At 40.7% G+C, this 16,763-nt stretch overlaps 4 protein-coding genes across 4 annotated transcripts; 3 read left to right on the forward strand and 1 right to left on the reverse strand.

The window, feature by feature from the left end:
• The first annotated feature begins 5,587 nt into the window (after window positions 1-5,587).
• On the forward strand, window positions 5,588-9,304 carry LOC145695785 (uncharacterized). Its single transcript, XM_081772809.1, has 3 exons — window positions 5,588-6,265; window positions 6,730-7,021; window positions 7,378-9,304. The coding sequence occupies exons 1-3, from the start codon at window positions 5,963-5,965 to the stop codon at window positions 8,082-8,084; spliced, it is 1,302 nt and encodes a 433-aa protein (XP_081628935.1). The 5' UTR covers window positions 5,588-5,962; the 3' UTR covers window positions 8,085-9,304.
• A 2,180-nt stretch (window positions 9,305-11,484) lies between these two features.
• LOC145712135 (bone morphogenetic protein 1-like) lies at window positions 11,485-13,253 on the forward strand. The gene is made up of 3 exons (XM_081789823.1): window positions 11,485-11,639; window positions 12,709-12,953; window positions 13,001-13,253. Exons 2-3 carry the CDS (start codon window positions 12,718-12,720, stop codon window positions 13,251-13,253), a joined length of 489 nt encoding a protein of 162 aa, XP_081645949.1. The 5' UTR covers window positions 11,485-11,639; window positions 12,709-12,717.
• A 670-nt stretch (window positions 13,254-13,923) lies between these two features.
• Window positions 13,924-15,586, reverse strand: LOC145712136 (serine/threonine-protein kinase pim-1-like). The gene is made up of 8 exons (XM_081789824.1): window positions 15,468-15,586; window positions 15,124-15,363; window positions 14,947-15,077; window positions 14,763-14,908; window positions 14,491-14,643; window positions 14,332-14,443; window positions 14,157-14,250; window positions 13,924-14,112 (listed from the first exon to the last, which is right to left on the reverse strand). Exons 1-8 carry the CDS (start codon window positions 15,584-15,586, stop codon window positions 13,986-13,988), a joined length of 1,122 nt encoding a protein of 373 aa, XP_081645950.1. The 3' UTR covers window positions 13,924-13,985.
• Window positions 15,587-15,714: 128 nt separating this feature from the next.
• On the forward strand, window positions 15,715-16,483 carry LOC145695791 (myosin regulatory light chain, smooth muscle-like). The gene is made up of 2 exons (XM_081772816.1): window positions 15,715-16,179; window positions 16,219-16,483. The coding sequence occupies exons 1-2, from the start codon at window positions 15,724-15,726 to the stop codon at window positions 16,291-16,293; spliced, it is 531 nt and encodes a 176-aa protein (XP_081628942.1). The 5' UTR covers window positions 15,715-15,723; the 3' UTR covers window positions 16,294-16,483.
• Window positions 16,484-16,763: the final 280 nt, after the last annotated feature.

Here is a 16,763-nt window from a genome sequence, read left to right on the forward strand (position 1 = left end):
TGTGATTGAGGAAATCCCCCTTACCGAAATCAGTATATCAGTATTTTTCCGGATAAAGTCGGTTTATTTGGAGATGGAAATACAAGTCATAACGTTTTCGTGATTTGAGTATTTCAACTTTTTTCTTTTACTTGACACGAGCGGGGAGGCCGACTTTTGTGGTGACAGTGGAACATGACACGTGACATGTAGAACTTGTCAAAGGCGCACGACAAGAACATGGAGAAGGTATTCAAAGCGCGGATTTCGAAGCGGGAAATGCGCCAGATCTGATTTCGTTTCCTCCTTACTAGAAAATTTACCAGTTGTAGCGATAATTCTAAGCTACATTAAAAGTAATCGACAGAAGCTGGCGATCCTAAATCAAAAGCGTCTAAAGCTGTCAATCGTCGATTTTGATTGATTCGAAAGTATTCAAATTTACCCATAAAAATCGGCATGCAGCACGCATTTTATTATACCAGCCTCGCAACTAAAATAACAACGAGAAATGCAGCTGCTCCAATTTAACCTTCAGAAAGTGGGTGACGTTACGGCCATTATCGAAATTAGTAAATTTCTAATTGCAAGGCCTTCGATTCGCAAATCGGTGATTAGCCGGATAATTCGCGACAATAAGGAGCACCACCTCCCGCTGAGTCTTTCCTTGCCTCGGGGCGCGTGCCCAAAACCTCTCTCCACTCGAGGCAAAAACCAGATGATCCCTTCTTGATTGAATAGGCACTTGGTGCAGTACTCAGAAGCGATTTGCTCCAACTTCTTTCTGAAAAGAAATAAAAGGACTGAACACGGCTTATTCTCCATTTGTCATCCTCTTTGAAGCGGCCTGTTTTTATGAGGTCGGTAAGCGACAGATTTTTACCGGATAATGACCTTGTCCAGCGCCTTCAATATCCGACAGTTGGAAAGGGGAACGCAAGGAGACCGAAACGCAGGTACTTATCGCGGAGTAAAGGTGTTGTTCGGCGGTGGATCAAAGGGAGTATTGTGCAGGACGAAGATGATCCTACTGATCTGTGTTGGTAATACAGAACTTTGAATTTTTAAACACCATCAACTTATTTTGACGCTTTCGACTCATGGATTTCAACCCTTGTTTTCCTTTTTGTCGATAGTAAAAAGATTTCTAGATGTAAACATGGCGTTGTGTTTGAAAGTATCATGTCAATTAGAGTGCTTCTAAGCTGGATTAGCAATAGAAGAACACATTGATTAATGCTGCGATCAGTGCAAGAGAGGGACAGATAGCTCGAGTCATGTGACACTTGCGAGTTCAATAATCCGGAAAAGCCCCTACTGACCCGGTAATCAAAGGCCCGGAAATCCAACATGCCCAAGATGGCCAAGATTTCGACGCTTCTACGAATTCTCAACTCGTGAATAGAAAAAAATAGATGCCATTCGCTACAATAACTCAATTAGCCACACTCAAACAGGAAGATTTAAATTTTTAATAAGAAGGCTCTGACGCTTTATGAATAATTTTTGGCGTGCGTTTTTACGTTCGTTTGTGTTTATCGAAACCCTTGTTATGAAGCTCGCCGGAAGTGTTGCGTGAGATATTGCCCTTGATGATTTGGCCAATTTAGCATTATTAAACTTGCAAATCGGTGAAAACCAGCGCCTTAGGAATTTAGTCATGCTTCTCTATTTCTGAAGGTAAATTCTGATTTACTGGCTAATCCGCCCCGCCAAAGGCACAGTATGATAGTAATTCATACAGTTTGACGGCTGTATAATTCGCCGCCATCTTTTCTTGTCTGGTCGACGATGACCGAATCGATCCGAAAATCGTCTGATCATCGCCGCACCGCGAAAAATTCAGATACGCAAAGCCGTGCGGATTTGGCACCAACTCGGAGTTTCTTGAAAAAAAGTGCAAAATTGATTGATCAACGCTGGGAAAATCACTTGCAAGAAAGATTTCGCGAATGAAGAAATGATTTTGATTATGACAGTAGGCGCAAAATGTCGGCATCTAATTGCCCATCCGAAGCGTTTCTAGGGCACTTTTTCGATCTTCAGAAGGCTTTAGGAGCGAATTTGGGCGATAGAAAACATCTGATGGACTGTTAGATACTGACGTTTGGTGATTTCTGCATCGAAGACAAATTTCTTTTAAAAATTATTCTAGAATAAATGTCTCCAGGTACCCTCAAAATCAAAAAATCGCAATTTCCCCAGATTTGGATTACGAAAAAAGGGATTTCGTAAAACCTATCCAGAGCCCCTTTTACCGGCCTTCTGTTTCTAGAACCAGAAAATGGGGCGATCTGTTGTCACCATTTCTCCATGTTTCTCTTTCTCGTTGAACTAAAAATTCAAAGAGAAACAGAAAAAAGTACAACCAGTCTTCCTGTAGGGATCCTCAGGAAAAAAGTAACCGCATCGATCATCTGCCGCAGATTCTTTCCAAAAAGTTTCCAACAGGCAAGAATTCCTAAAACTCATTTTCAACCCTCAGTAACAATTAAAACAGTCAACCACGCGCGAAACCGGTTTCAACCAAAAATTGGCTCAATTAAAGAATTTTCCAAAATATCTGAATTTTGCGCCTGTCACGAATTACTCAATCAGATTTTCTTAGAAGCTTCAATTTTAAAACTCGAAAACAAGGTCTTCTTTTTCGAAAAACCCCGATTTAAATGTTAAAATCAAGAATTTGTAATCAATCAAAATAAGCTCTTCCTTGAAATTGTCGACTTAGACTCGAAGGGTTAAAAATCTCGGTCGAAAAACTCGGCGAAAGTTCGCACTATTTCGTCCTAAAATCCAACTAGCGAAATAAAGAACTCTAAGTTATCAAGATCCACACCTTTTAAACCCAATCTCCACTGTGCTAAAAACCCTAAAATTCGACCAGAAATGCTCGAAATCGTCACGAAATCCGCAGTGCGCGAAAAGGGTTATTTTCGCGCAGAATCCGAAAAACGCCCACTTTTCCTCTTCCTCCCCTTCCCCAATTCTTCCCCAGTAGGTTTACCTCTCCAATTTATTGTCAAAAAGTATAGGGCGATTTTGTACCTAATTCAGCCAATCACACATCCGCTAGAACTTCTTCTGATTTAGCTCACTTTTTTAAGAAAAAAATCCAAAATTCGACCATTTTAAAAAATCATTGTTTTTCTGGCCATTACCGAGAGACAGAGCCATTTTGCTAACAGTACCTTGGCTACAGTTTATGACAGGTAGAGTCAGCTAGAGAAATTAATAAATTTCGTCGGGTCACATGCGGTCGACGAATGAGCGGCCGGTGATTGGCCGGCTGCTCTGGGAGCTTCCGCAGAAGTCTATCAGACGATTTTAACAAAAATAGACCCTTCCCAGTTTCCGCGAATTTCGAATGAGCCGATGAGTCATTACGAAACTATGACGAATTCTGTGAGAGAACGAAAAAAATGAACTTTGTTCTTTTAGCAGCAGAGAGGATAATCGAAAACGTCACGATTCGAAGATCGTTACAGTAGGGGAACTCTACTGATACTACTATTGATAAGCTACTGCTAATTGTCTGCTGGAAGAGAGATTCGATTTACAGGAATTTCAGGAAGGGGGATGAATTTTTTATTTTAATTTTTATTTTATAAAATAAGGTCAATTTAGCAGTACCGCTGACATTGTTTTAAAATTAATAATTTGCTCAATATTGGAGCTTTTCATGTTGGGAAAATAGTTTTATTTTGATGTTTGATACTCATATGCTCCTTATAGTGAAGAGATTATGTAGAAATTATTCATGTTCTTTTTCATCATATTCTCAGAATGATCGCCTTCGTTTTTGTATATTCTTCCGACCTAATAACGCCCTTGAACTTGTCTACCTCTTTTTCAAAACGCGGTTATTCTCGGAAAGTGCTCAAACTCGCCACTTTGATTTTGGCGCGGCGTTTTGATTTGATGATCCTTTTTTTCAGGCGGCGCGCGCATGCACCTGCTTGCACACGCTTTCCTCCTCTTCGCGTAAAACGCTTGTAATAGCGCGGTATCATGAGCCACAATAAAGGATAAATACACAACTTTTAGCGGCCAATAAAATTTGCAACATCGCGGCTAATAAAGATCCTTATATCGGGGCGAAAACCCTCTGATCTTTGCTTGTTTTGTTGTTTCAAAAGATGGCTCCACTGAAGTTATTTGAAAATCGTTAAGGGTGTCCCTTCAATCCTTGGATTAAAAAGTCAGATTAGAAATAAGGGATACCGAGTACCGAAAGAATCTTGTATGGAGAAAGAAATACCTTCAAAATGATTTTATCCACCCAGGTCCCTTATTACTAGTATGATATTTTAATCCTACTATTGAAGGGACACCCTTATCGATTTTCAAATAGCTCTTATGAATTTTTAAATAATGTTCATTCTTGCACTTCCCATACTTTCGCCAACTAAGCTTCATTACATAAATTAACCCAGATCCAACTCTAAAATCAACACGAATCTAACATCATTTTTTTCGATTACGATCAGCTGGTGCATTCGCTGTAGATTTTCCGCTACGCATGAAAAATTAACCCCTGTCAATGGGTTGCCATCCATTCTCTTCGCCTGCACCTGAGTAACGCTTTTGTTTTCGAAATTATGAAATTTATGAAACAGCTAGATGAGTGCAATTATAGTTAGTGGGAGATGGATTAGCTCTTTGGGATTCTTTGAAAAGTGGGGATTAGGCGATTGTTCTGATCGATCAGATTATTGAAAAAATTTAAAAGGATCTTCAATTCTTTTTTTAATATAATGGCATTGAATTTCATTTGCCTTTGTAATAGAGTAAATGCTCAGGACAGAATAACTGCAAATATTGTATTTGTAATTACAAAGTTTTGGTCGCATCTGCCCACTTCCCGTGGACAGTTACGGATTAGCCAAACTTCCCTCCAGCTCCCAAATAAATCCCCAAGTCGCATTTATTCCCGTGCTTGGCCATAAATCTGCCACTTGACTGCCGTCAGCACTGTCACTTTCAGCATTGCCGAGTGCATTTAGCGCGCTTTTGCACTTTATTTCATTTTTATTATCTTCGCCGAATCATTTCATTTTATTGCGCTCTTGCATTTGTAAAAGAGGCTGTTCAACCTTTTTCGAATTGATTCCCGATTTTGGGTAATTTGAAGGCGATTCGGGATATGGGTCCAATTCGGGCAAAGGTTAACCTTTCGATTATCAGATGTTTCTTCTTTTCTGGACATAAATCAAGATTCGAGCTAATTTATTGCGATATCTTCTACTCTAAATCTACCTGTCGTTTTTTCTAATAATTGTTAACACTTGAATTCTTACTGAAAAGTTTGATAGTAAAGATATCCCCGTAAAGTAGCCTAGAATCTTGATTTTCTTCATTGAAAGAGATGTAATTTGCGGTTCAGAACCTACCAAATCTTTTGAAGCAGTGATTGTGTGCCTTTGAAGCCATAACTTTCCACGGGAAGCATTTAATTTGTCGACTTTTACTTTCTTTCCCAAAGGTGTGAATATATTTTACCAGCAAACATTCCAGGCCTCCCTTCGCGCACTTGATGAGTTGCTTACTTTTTTACATAGATTTTCCGGAGAACAGCGGGAATTAGAAGTCATAATTCACCTCCATTACAGCGAACTTATCCATTGCCAAGCTGCTCGTCACGCCAAGCCCGAGGAGAAAATTTCTCGCTCGTCGCCACGAACGCACCCGCCATCACCCGCTTCAACCGCACAGCGCCACCTCACGACGCGCTGCCACTGCGCCATACTGTACGCTGCTCTAATATAACGACGCGTCGGAGCTGATCGTCATATCAACTCTTTCTCCCTCTCTCAAAACCGCAACAAGAAAACGAAAAGCTTGAAGCCTCCAATAGAAGCTCCAGCAAAAACTCAAAACCAAAGAGATCAAAAAAGAAAACTTAGAGATTTCCCGCTAGAAAAAGAAGTATTAGGCAAACCTTCCCAAAACCTACTTGAACGAAAAGAAAAGAACGAATACAATCATGGTCCATCTGCGAACTCTTCTCGCAGCCACACTCACAGGTGCAACCTCTGCCAGTGCTGGTGAAAACTTCCGAGGCCGATTGGAGATTCAGTACGACTATTTGAGCACAGAAATGCACACCGACACCCTCAAAGTCTGCGTGCTCAACTTCAACTACCACCCCGACCCTCGCCGATGCGAAGACGCTCCAGAAGGAAAGCTAGAAAGCAAGTCAGAAATTGGAATCTTCGGAACTGGTCAAGTCGCCATCACCGGCCATGGCTCCCGCCAAGTGGATCTTCCCTTCACCGCTGTTTGGCCGGTAAGTCAAAGTGAATTTTCTTAATCGCCCCTCATTACTCGAACAAGCGCTAAAAATGAGTATTCCAATTATTTCGCGCTCATTCGCAAGGAAAAAATACATCAAAGTTTTACAGTTCTTTCTAACAGTTGCTTAGGGTCCCATAAGCGTGCACTTTTATAGCCAATAAGACATTTCTTGTTTCACTTATTGACATTTCGCACGCGATAAATATGTACTAAATTTTGTCAACACCTTTTTCGTCTGCTGAAAAGTGCAAAATTGAAACCCATTTCAAAGGGGCGGCGGACAGGAAACCAGCGGGGTAGAACACTTGTTTGGCTTAGCCTATCAATCTGTGATGTTAAACCCGCTCTATGTCTGTGTGGCTAACCTTATCAGCGTGATACCCATTTGTCCGCTCTTCGAGGTCCCCTAAATACTTTGAGCTGATTTTTATCTTTATCTAACCTTTTCATTTTCAGGGCGATCTGTCCGTCATCACCTGGACCGGCAAGGATGAGCGCGTTCATACCTTTTCCGGCGAGCTCAAGGCTGGAAAAGACTGGAAGCGAATCAACGTCCAGGATGTCCATCTTCGCGCTAGAGTCACTTGCTTAGCTAACTTCTACGGCGAGGACTGCAACACCATCTGCATTTCCCCTTCTGAGAGCAAGAAGAGAGTAGTAGGCTTCTACTCGTGCAACAAAAATGGCGAAAAAGTCTGCGATCCCGGCTTTGAAACCGATGCCAACGATGAACTTCCCTGCCAACGACGTAAGTTTACTTGCCCCGGTTTAAATTATAAATTAAAAAGTAACGCGCCCTCAGGCCCGTGCCAAGACGCAAGTATTGTGCCCAGCCCCCAGGTGCGTGTTATTCAGAAAGTCTCCAATTTCTCGAAAGTACAAAAGCGAGACTATTTTCATTACGCACTTCCGGTTGCCTCTTGTCACCATATGACTTGAGTGATTAGCGAATTAACTTTTCGCCAATATCAAAAAAGTCGGCCATCAAACCCCTTGCGCCTTTGAATCGTTAATCCGCAAATTTCCCATCAATTTTTCGCGCCGCGCTGATTTTTCAGTAGAGACAGGAACTCTCATCTTCAATCATCTAACCAATCTTTTCAGGAATCTGTCCAGCAAACTGCGCCGAATGCTCATCTAACGGACGCTGTCGAAAATGCGAGCCGGGCTACTCCAGATCTAACAGTCGAACTTGCGAGAAACTCTCCTCTCCTCGAGTCATCACTTCTCCATGCGCTTCTTCACCCTGTGGCGATAATGGCAGCTGCATCGTCAAAGGCAACTCCTTCCAATGCCTCTGCAAAACTGGCTTCATCGGTGCTCTCTGCGAAGTTACTGCGGCTCCTGAACCACTAACTGCGCCATGCACCGCCACTTGCGCCAACAACGGAGTGTGCATCGAAGGAAACAAATGTTATTGTCCCGAAGGCTTCACTGGCGAGTTCTGCGAAATCGAAGAAAAAGACACCCTTCTCCTTGGAATCGTTGCTGGAGTCTTGCTTTCCGTGCTCGGTGGCCTCGTTGTCGTTGCGGGAGTTATCATTCGAAGACGCTCTCAGATGCGCAAGAACACTTCCGATGTCGTTTTCGAGGAAGAAGGAATCATGGAAGACGGAGGACCTTCTCACTCTCGGGCCGAGGGTGACGTTCTCATCTCGTCCCAGGCTGATACCATCCACAAGGCCGCCTACTCCAAGCCCAGCTCGCCTGTCAAGCCTACTAAAAACCTCCAAGACGCCTCGTTCATCACCACCTCGTCGGATATGAGCTTATCGGCACCGCCCTCGTACAACGAAGCTCTTCAATCGTAACTCTCTTTTTTATCCTCGCCCAGTTTATAATTTACACCGCCAGCCAGCTTGACGAGCTTCTTATTGTGAGAATTACTTTTTTGTATATTTTTGATGCTCTTTTTTCTTCAGCGCGCCTCATATTTCTTGAAAAAATACAAAACCTAATCCAAAAACAATAGTCATCTCCCGGATCTTTTATTTAATTATTTTCACTAGAATCAATTTTTTACAACTTATCGAGATAGAAAACTATCCAATCGTCTGCCTGCTTTGTGCTTCCTCTTTACTCTTATTTTTACAGCTGATGTAAAAATTGCTTTTAAGGGATCCCCCCCTAATTTCCGGAACTTTGACCCGTATCTACTTTTTTCTCGCCTTACGTATGAGGCTGATTTTGGGCGCAGATTAAAGCCCGTTTTTTACTGAACAAACGCATGCATGATAAGCCCTAGGTTCTAACATTCACTTATGCATTTGATGCCTCTTAAGTGACTTAAGTTGGCAAAAATGGCCATTTTGGGCCAACTTCAAGTTGTATCTACTTTTTTTTGGCCTTTTGAATTCCCAAAATCTCTTGATTTTTATAAAGTTAAGACCCTAGGCTACATTTGCATGCATGTTCACGATGATTGAAAAAGTAGACAAAATTTTTCTCGTTGTAAAACTTTCGGCCGTAATTTTAGCCATTTTTTGGAGTCTTTTTGCTCTCTGGCACCACCAAGTGATAATTTTTTTTCTCTAAAACTAGTTTTTTCTTGATAAGGGCGTTATATGCTTTCAAATAAGCCCTTATTTGCCTCGTTATCAAGACTTACAAATTTCGAAAAAATCGAAAATTTTCTCTAAGTATAGATTATAATGCAATTTCAAAGCGCTGTCACGGGTTATCACGGGATCCAGGGCCCTTGATATTATAGTAAAAAATGACCCTCAGATCACGAGGAATCCAAATATGTACCTCTCGATACTTTTTGGGAAAATTTTTCGGATCGGGGGGGGATCCCTTAAATTAGCCTGACTGTGATATTACGAATTATTATTTTCCGCGCGCTAGAAAGCTTTTAACAAAATCCTCTCCTCCTAGAGTTCAGATATTCGCCTGTATCTATAAATATATGATCCCTACATTAGAAACAAACATACAGTGCTAGTTACTTTACTGTACTTCTGCTTAGATAGGGCTCGTTTGAGTTTATAGAGTTAAATTCAGACATCAGTGACAGATTACACTGCCAGAAAATAAATTACAAAAACAAAATTCAAGTTGCTATGAATCGAGCAAGAAGAAACGTGAAAGCGTTCAGGTGCAAGTAGGTTTACGAGGTCAGTCTGACATTAATCAACTCGTCAGAGCAGTATATTTACGGCTTGCAGAGAAAAATGAGCAAACAAGCATCTTATAAAAGAGCTGCTACCGCTTTAAACTCACTTGTCACTTTTATTTCCCGAAACGTGCGAGAAACTACTTCCGGCACTTGGGTGGTGTGCCCTCTCACCTCTGGCAGTTGTATAGCTCGTTAGTAAATTTGTGCATGTCCATTTTATGGCTCAAACAGCATCGCGGGAATCTACTTCTGAAACATCACTTCATAATTTGAGGGTAGCTACTCAACACGAGGGAATTTTTTGTGACAACTTGTGGCGGCTTGAGTTTCCGGGCACAATCACTTTTTGATTGAAAGGGATGCTATCAATTATCGTCATTTTAGAATTTTGTGTATTTCGAGGATACATTCAACAAGGTAATTGAGGGCATTAGATGAATATTCTATGATAGTCATTGTTGAGGTGTTAGTTTCTGACGAATCAAAAGTATTTCATCCAAAAATTTAGCTGCGGAGACAACAAGGAGAATTCAAATCGAGCTTTTATTCTTGGTCATTAAATTTTTTTTTTCATTTGGATCATTCATCCTTTTTCTTCTTATCCTCGAGATTCTTGAGCTAGAAGAAAACTTGAGGAAAGATTTCAGAAAGCTGTGTTACCTTCAACGCGACTTTTGAGTATTTACAAGTGGCAGCCATGACAGTATTTGAGCTTCAATCGGTTTTTCAATGATCAAATTATATTTTAATAGAGTATCACTGCGAAATCTCAGCCGACTAATCGTTAGGTAGAAAGAAAATATCGAGTGCCAGAGAATGAGCAGAGGAAGATGTACTCATTCTCACGAGGCTTGTTGCTTGGCCACAATATTTTGCGTTTTTCTAGCGCTGATTATTTTCGGCAATTTGACTGGATACAAGGCAAATAATCATTGGGTAAGAAATAATCTAAGGATTTCGATTAATTTCGACTTTAGAACGGTAGAATAGCTAGAAACGCTAGCAATCAGCATTTCATTTGGGACGGATCATCGTTAAGCGATACTGCGCATCATGAATAACCGAGTCAAGTTGGGCAAGTACTGCATTTATGCAGCTAAAAAGGTTTAACTTCAAAAGCTTCAATGTCTATTTTAGCACCTGATACATAGAAATTGCCTGTCGCCTGTCCTTGCAATTCTCCCAGTTGCTTTTAATCTCTTCTTCTTTCATCGTTGTGTTCTTCGTCTCTTCCACTGAATAAAAATACTTTATTTTCAATAAGTTTAGGTCGATGATACGCGTATATGTTTTAAAGCCGTGGTCGCTCGATGAAAATAGAATTAGCAAGAGCAGTAATGCATTTGCGTTCTTTCCGCGTTTACCGCGCGAGAGAATAAATTACTTGAAAATTTACTCTTCTATTTCGTTAAAAAATTCTTACCGATTTTTGCGTTTGACTTCGTCATTTTCTTTAAGAAGCATTTCATCCCTCTTTCTCTCGATTTTTATACAAAAGTGCAATTTGAAGAAAACAGGCTCCAAGCAACGACCTTTCTTGTAATAAGGTTATCGGAATACTCGAATAGTCGTATGCTGCAGGGATATTCAGTTGGTGGTACTGGCATTGCGTTGCCCGGCGAGATGGAAAATGTTTCAATCAGCTGAGGATCATCTCATCACGCCTGCCAGCTTATCATGGGTCAAAGAACGGGGCAAATAAAGATCGTGTGATTAAAGCTCTTCAAACCTGCTCATTTACTGTATTTTTTTTGCAAGACAGATTCTCATTTGAACCTCATTTGTCAAAATTGAATGTTTTTACGAAAATATTCAGTGTTAAAAAAGGCTTCAATGTTCAATTTGTTGAAAATTGTTCAATAGTCTTGCGACTGCTATCTGCTCATAATCCGAGCTTTCAAACACAATAGAAAAACGGCTGCTTTGAGATGTCACTTGTGTTTGTGGAAGTTGTTTCCTGCGTCGTTCATTTCTAGTAAGTCTTCGTGCAAGCAAGTACGTGGAGTATGCTTATCCGCCCGCGGCGATAACTACGGCTCCTCCACCATCACTTGCTCTCCTCATAAAAGCATTTAACCTTTTACCGGCTAAAAATCACTTATCCCCTGAAATTTTAAAAATACCAAAAATTGGTCACTCTTCTTTCACTTTCATAAGAGTAGGTGAAATGATATAATCGCGTTGGGAATATTCGAAGAAGAGAAAAAGAAAGGCTGAAGAAAACGTGAGAACCGAGATAGTAAAAAAGGTGAACGCACGATCTTGCACGTGAATGGTTCTACTACCTGTATTGCGCTTTGAAAAGTTCCAGGGAAAGCAAATAAACAAAAATTACCTAAACTTTTTTTTTGATTATTATTAATAAAAAATATTTTTTGTTCATGATTATTTTGGTAAAAAAAAAATCAAAATAATCCTCATTATATTTTAAGAAAATTAAATATAAGGTTAATTGAAAAACTCTAATTGAAATAGTCTTTTTAAACGAGACTGGTAGATACTAATTGTCTCAACTGCAAACACTCCGGAGTCCTTCTAACAAGAGTACAATCCAAGTTGAAGTTATTTCCATACCAAGTCCTTTTGACCCCATAACTGCTTGGTTCAATATATCTCGAACCAGGAGATTAGCATCAGCCTTCCGCGTTTCCAAAAATATTTTCCTTTGGTAGCTACATTCAAATTTACACGTAGCCATGTTTTGACCGAATACATCTTATGAAATAACAACGAAATTATATTATTTTAACCCGCGTCTGGTTTTGATCCCTTTTTGGGCTCACCACGAAAATGTCACAATTGACGTGTCAAATAAAGCCCCTTTAGAGGTTCATTCGGTTAGACGTGTAATTATGAATTACATGATATGAATTCCGTAATAATTTAGCGCCTTGGAGAAAGCATAATTTATTATGATATCAGCACTATTTTTCCATAAATAATAGAGGGCAACTACCAGCCACTTGGGCCAATACAAGGAAAGAGAGTTTTTTCTTTGTCAACATAAAAATGATTTTCGCAGACTTGTATAATATTGTGCTGAATATCACCGCCTTGAGCCCTTTGATTGGACAAAGACTTACATGTTACATGTATAATCCAGGATACTCTAACACGATTATCCTCAAACTGTGGGCATTTTCAATGGCTTTTGAAAGTCCTTTAACGAGCTTTTAAGAGTTTCTAGTGCGCGGGCCTAATTATAAATCATCCTGCTTCTTGAATTTAGCTCCACGTAATAGGCACTAACCGCAAAATAGCCTCAAAATACCACTGAGCGTACTTGAACGAAAGTAATTTCTTACGATCATTTTCAGAAATCGAAAATGACGGTCAATTATTACGAAGAAGAAGTCTTGCTAAACGAAGGCGGCGTTTCAACCATGGTGGAGATTAAAAACCAAGGCTACCCCGACTCGTTGAAGCCAAACTCTGTCGCAAAGTATGCGATTTACGCCGCCCCAGGTGGTCGGATCAAGGTTAGTTTTAACTCGTTTAATCTTCCAAAGCACGATGGATGTTCAAACTTATGGCTCACGATCTCCGAAGATCCTAATTTGAGGTAATTTTTATTTTAAATCAAAGCCAGTTTTCTGATAAATTTTATAGTGAAAATTCTCCTCAAGCAAAATGGTGCGGCAACAATAACCCTCATTATGCAGTTTCTCGTTCAAACAGAATCTTTGTCTACGTCTTCGCCAAATCCAACCTCTCCAACTCGTCCAAAAACTTCATCCTGAAACTTGAAGAGAGCTCGGAATCATCAAATCTAGACGCTCTCTTCAAAGGAAATCAAGAGTACTACGAGAAGGAAGGGATCGCTCAGGCTTCAGGAATGGGCTTCGGAAGCATTTTAATGTAAGCCGTTTTGCTTGGTATGGAGCGAACGTAATGCTCAAATTTGCGCGTTGATTTGCCGGAAATACCTTGAAAATTCCACTTTCAAGCCTCAAAAGAACCGATTTTTGTTGATGAGAATTTTGCCCAAAGCTACCAGCCACAATCCGCTTCTACAAGCATTTCATCATCAGCCGGAGATTCAACCCTCTTCTCATTTCCTGGCTTTGGACCTCCTATTGCCCCGCGCAATCCGACTCAATCTCAAGTTTTTATTCAAGATGGGAGCCAAGTGCCTCAGCACACATCATCGAATGATGTAGCGCAAGTTGTTGTGAATTCTGCCCGGCCGGTGTTTTCAGATTCGATGTTCATCGTCCCCGAAAGGAATTTTACTGGTGGCGATTTTAAACTTCTACCACCGCGAACAACTGCCAAGATGCGAAGGTATTTGAATTCTTTGCCGCCAATGTTATTAGACAATCGATTAGACAAGCGCTTTTTGCATCGCTTGGAGGACTGATGATTGCAATTTTTATGCTGAGCTTCATCATTTGGAGAATCGCTAAAACAACATGTATGAAGAAGAAAGAAAAGGATCAAGATCTTCCTCGAGCCCACCGTGCTAGAAATCGAAGATAGTGAGTTTTTCTATCGATTTTGAACTCTGTAAATAAATATATCAACAATCTTGAAAAGAAAAAAAGTCATTTATTGGTAAAGAGCGATAAGGCAGCAGAGAAAATGGTGAATAGAATTAAAGACCAGTGGAAGAAGCTCGCTCTCTTCCTTCTTTGATCCACGGGTGGTGGAGGATGTCTTCGAATGTTGGACGTTCCTCCTCGTTCGGATTTAATATCCATTTGATAAAATCGCGAATATGCCTTGAGAAAGATAAGATAAAATGAAAACGCTTGAATAATGGTACCTTGGAACTTGTACAGCAGCTTTGAATCTTAGATCACTTCGGATGATATCTCGTTCTTTTGGGAAGGGAACTTCTCCTTGCGTCATTGTATAGAGCTTTTTGGGTTCAAAAATTATATCTAATTCAAAAAAGAACGAAATGGTTTTGCCGCTTTTACGAAGATTTAAGAACCGTGGCAGAACACCCATCGACCATACTGAAGCTCGTTTTCCATCATATCTTCTTTCCCTGAACCATTCTGGAGGGTAGAATTCAGGAGTTCCTGCGAATTCTGTGTAGCAAGAATCCTAAAAATTTCATCATTTTTATGTTTTTTTTTTCTTCAATTTACTACCTTTAGTCGCGTTCCGCAGCCAAAATCAATCAGTTTTGCTTCAAAAGGCGATTTTGGATCGTAGTCGATTTTGCGCGAGAGAAGGATGTTCTCATCCTTGATATCTCTGTGGAGTACTCCGTTGTTGTGGCAGTGGATAATTGATTCTAGGATCTACAAAATAAATGTTAGCCAAGACAATGTCTATTTATAAATATTATGGTTGCGCCACATCTTCATCGATGCTAATTATATAGTTCAAGATTTAGACAAATTGCAATTGCCCCATTTACCTGGATAAAGATATCTCGGACGACAGGTTCTCTAATCGGACCAGCTTGGTTCAGATAGTCGAATAGATCGATGTGTCTCTCAGGGCGTTCCATGACAAGAACATAACTTGACTTCCGCTCGTACCAATCGATCATCTGTACGATTCCTAAAGCTTGTTAGATCTCGACCTCTTGATTTTCCTACCTTTATGACCGTCGGAAACTTTGTCCAAAAGCTCGAATTCGATTGGGACCATTTTTCCTTGAACGCGGCCCCATCTTTTTACTTTTTGCTTTGGGACTTGCTTGATTGCGACTTTGAGACCATCATAGCGTCTAAAAATTACTCTTACTGACCTTTTTGGTAGGCTTAAAAATTTACCTGACGCCGCCATAGACGGTGCCCCCACCGCCGACCCCAACTACACCAGTAATCTCATAGAGCTTTTTGAATTCTTGGGCTCTTTCACGCGACTCCAGCTTGATGGTTTTCCTCTCGAGTACTTTGGGACTTGTCGGCGTGCCGCTACTTTCTGATTTCTCCTTCTCCGCCGGATCATCACGGTCTAAGCACCGGTTTTGCACCGGCTGGCGAGCTGCCAGCGCGCTTCCAATGAGATTTCTTTTAGAAAAATGTTTTTCATTCACGCAGATTTCATTTTTTACAGTGACAGCTAGATTTAGATTGAGAGCAGCTTAGCTTTAATCAAAAGTAGTTTCCCGTACGAAGTTGTGATGCCCTGGTAGTTAACACTTTTAACTTTTTTTATCGCTTGCTTGTCATATGCACTGATTTTTCGCCCATAAAATGAGCAACTGTCGCCCGGAGGAGGTAGTTTTGGCATAAAAGTCCCATGAGCAGCGAGATTTCTTTAGTTTTTTGATTAAATTCGATAACTAAGGTAAGAAAAAAGAGAATAAGGGAGAGATAATTCTGTTTTTGTGAAAAAAGATTGTAAATTAATATTCTTAGAACTCGAAAATGGCACCAAAGAAGCAGGGAAAGAAGAAGGCTGGTACCTCCAACGTCTTCTCTCAGTTCGAGCAGTCCCAGATCCAGGAGTTCAAGGAAGCCTTCGGCATGATCGACGCTAACCGAGACGGTTTCATCGACAAGGACGATCTCCGAGCTACCTACGCTTCCCTCGGTGTCATGTCCATCGAAAACTCCAAGCTCGAGGAGATGATGGCTGAGGCCCCCGCCGCCATCAACTTCACCGTTTTCCTCTCCATGCTCGCTGACAAGCTCAACGGTGCCGACTCCGAGGACACCATCGTCAACGCCTTCAAGCTTTTCGATCCCGAGGGCAAGGGTACCATCCCCAAGGATTATCTCGCTGAGGTCCTTACCACCCAGGCTGACCGATTCAACGAGGAAGAGCTCAAGTCCATGATGGACGCTGCTTCCATCGATGAAGCCGGCAACCTCGACTACAAGGTAATCAATTAAATTCTCTACATATTCCAATAATTTTAGGGACTCGCTTACATCATCACCCACGGTGACGACGAGGAAGGCGAAGAAGAAGAAGGCGATGAAGAAGAAGAATAAATTTCTTCAAAAAACTCTATTCTATTCTGAAGCAAATTCTGACTGCTATTTTGTTTCTCAAAGTATCCGTAGTTGGAAATGTCCTTTCTGGCTATCTTACACTTTCTTTTCTGAATGAGATTGACCTTTGTTTGCAAACTGTGAGCAAAATGTTCTCGCTTTCAGGCGAATAAAATAGTAATCAGTTTTTAATATCTCTTCTATAAACTTTTGATTGTGAATGAAAAACGCTCTCCTGTGAAGTAAAATCTCGTTGAAAATGAAAAAGATTGTAATTATGGAATGGATGGAAGCTCAGCCATATTTTATAGTGCATAATCACGTGATGATTCGGATCCCTAACAATTGTCTCTTCGAACCGATACTCAGGGGCTGGGACATTCAGCTTCCAGCTCACTTCAGGCCGAATTAATTTCTTATTTTCTCTCTCGCGTAGATTCTCTTATGTATTCAATTGGGATTCTCTAAGA

Source organism: Oikopleura dioica, chromosome 1 (genome assembly GCF_907165135.1).
Source record: "Oikopleura dioica chromosome 1, OKI2018_I68_1.0, whole genome shotgun sequence".
NCBI lineage: Eukaryota > Metazoa > Chordata > Appendicularia > Copelata > Oikopleuridae > Oikopleura > Oikopleura dioica.

Bases quoted from the DNA above. Each gene is read 5' to 3' on its own strand.
- LOC145695785 (XM_081772809.1), top strand. From the start codon at position 5,963: ATGGTCCATCTGCGAACTCTTCTCGCAGCCACACTCACAGGTGCAACC. The intron at 6,266-6,729 runs GTAAGTCAAAGT...TTTCATTTTCAG, and splicing joins CCTTCACCGCTGTTTGGCCG to GGCGATCTGTCCGTCATCAC. The intron at 7,022-7,377 runs GTAAGTTTACTT...CAATCTTTTCAG, and splicing joins TGAACTTCCCTGCCAACGAC to GAATCTGTCCAGCAAACTGC.
- LOC145712135 (XM_081789823.1), top strand. From the start codon at position 12,718: ATGACGGTCAATTATTACGAAGAAGAAGTCTTGCTAAACGAAGGCGGC. The intron at 12,954-13,000 runs GTAATTTTTATT...TAAATTTTATAG, and splicing joins TCCGAAGATCCTAATTTGAG to TGAAAATTCTCCTCAAGCAA.
- LOC145712136 (XM_081789824.1), bottom strand. From the start codon at position 15,586: ATGCCAAAACTACCTCCTCCGGGCGACAGTTGCTCATTTTATGGGCGA. The intron at 14,909-14,946 runs GTAGGAAAATCA...AACAAGCTTTAG, and splicing joins AGTTTCCGACGGTCATAAAG to GAATCGTACAGATGATCGAT. The intron at 14,644-14,762 runs GTAAATGGGGCA...TTTATTTTGTAG, and splicing joins TCCGAGATATCTTTATCCAG to ATCCTAGAATCAATTATCCA.
- LOC145695791 (XM_081772816.1), top strand. From the start codon at position 15,724: ATGGCACCAAAGAAGCAGGGAAAGAAGAAGGCTGGTACCTCCAACGTC. The intron at 16,180-16,218 runs GTAATCAATTAA...CAATAATTTTAG, and splicing joins CCGGCAACCTCGACTACAAG to GGACTCGCTTACATCATCAC.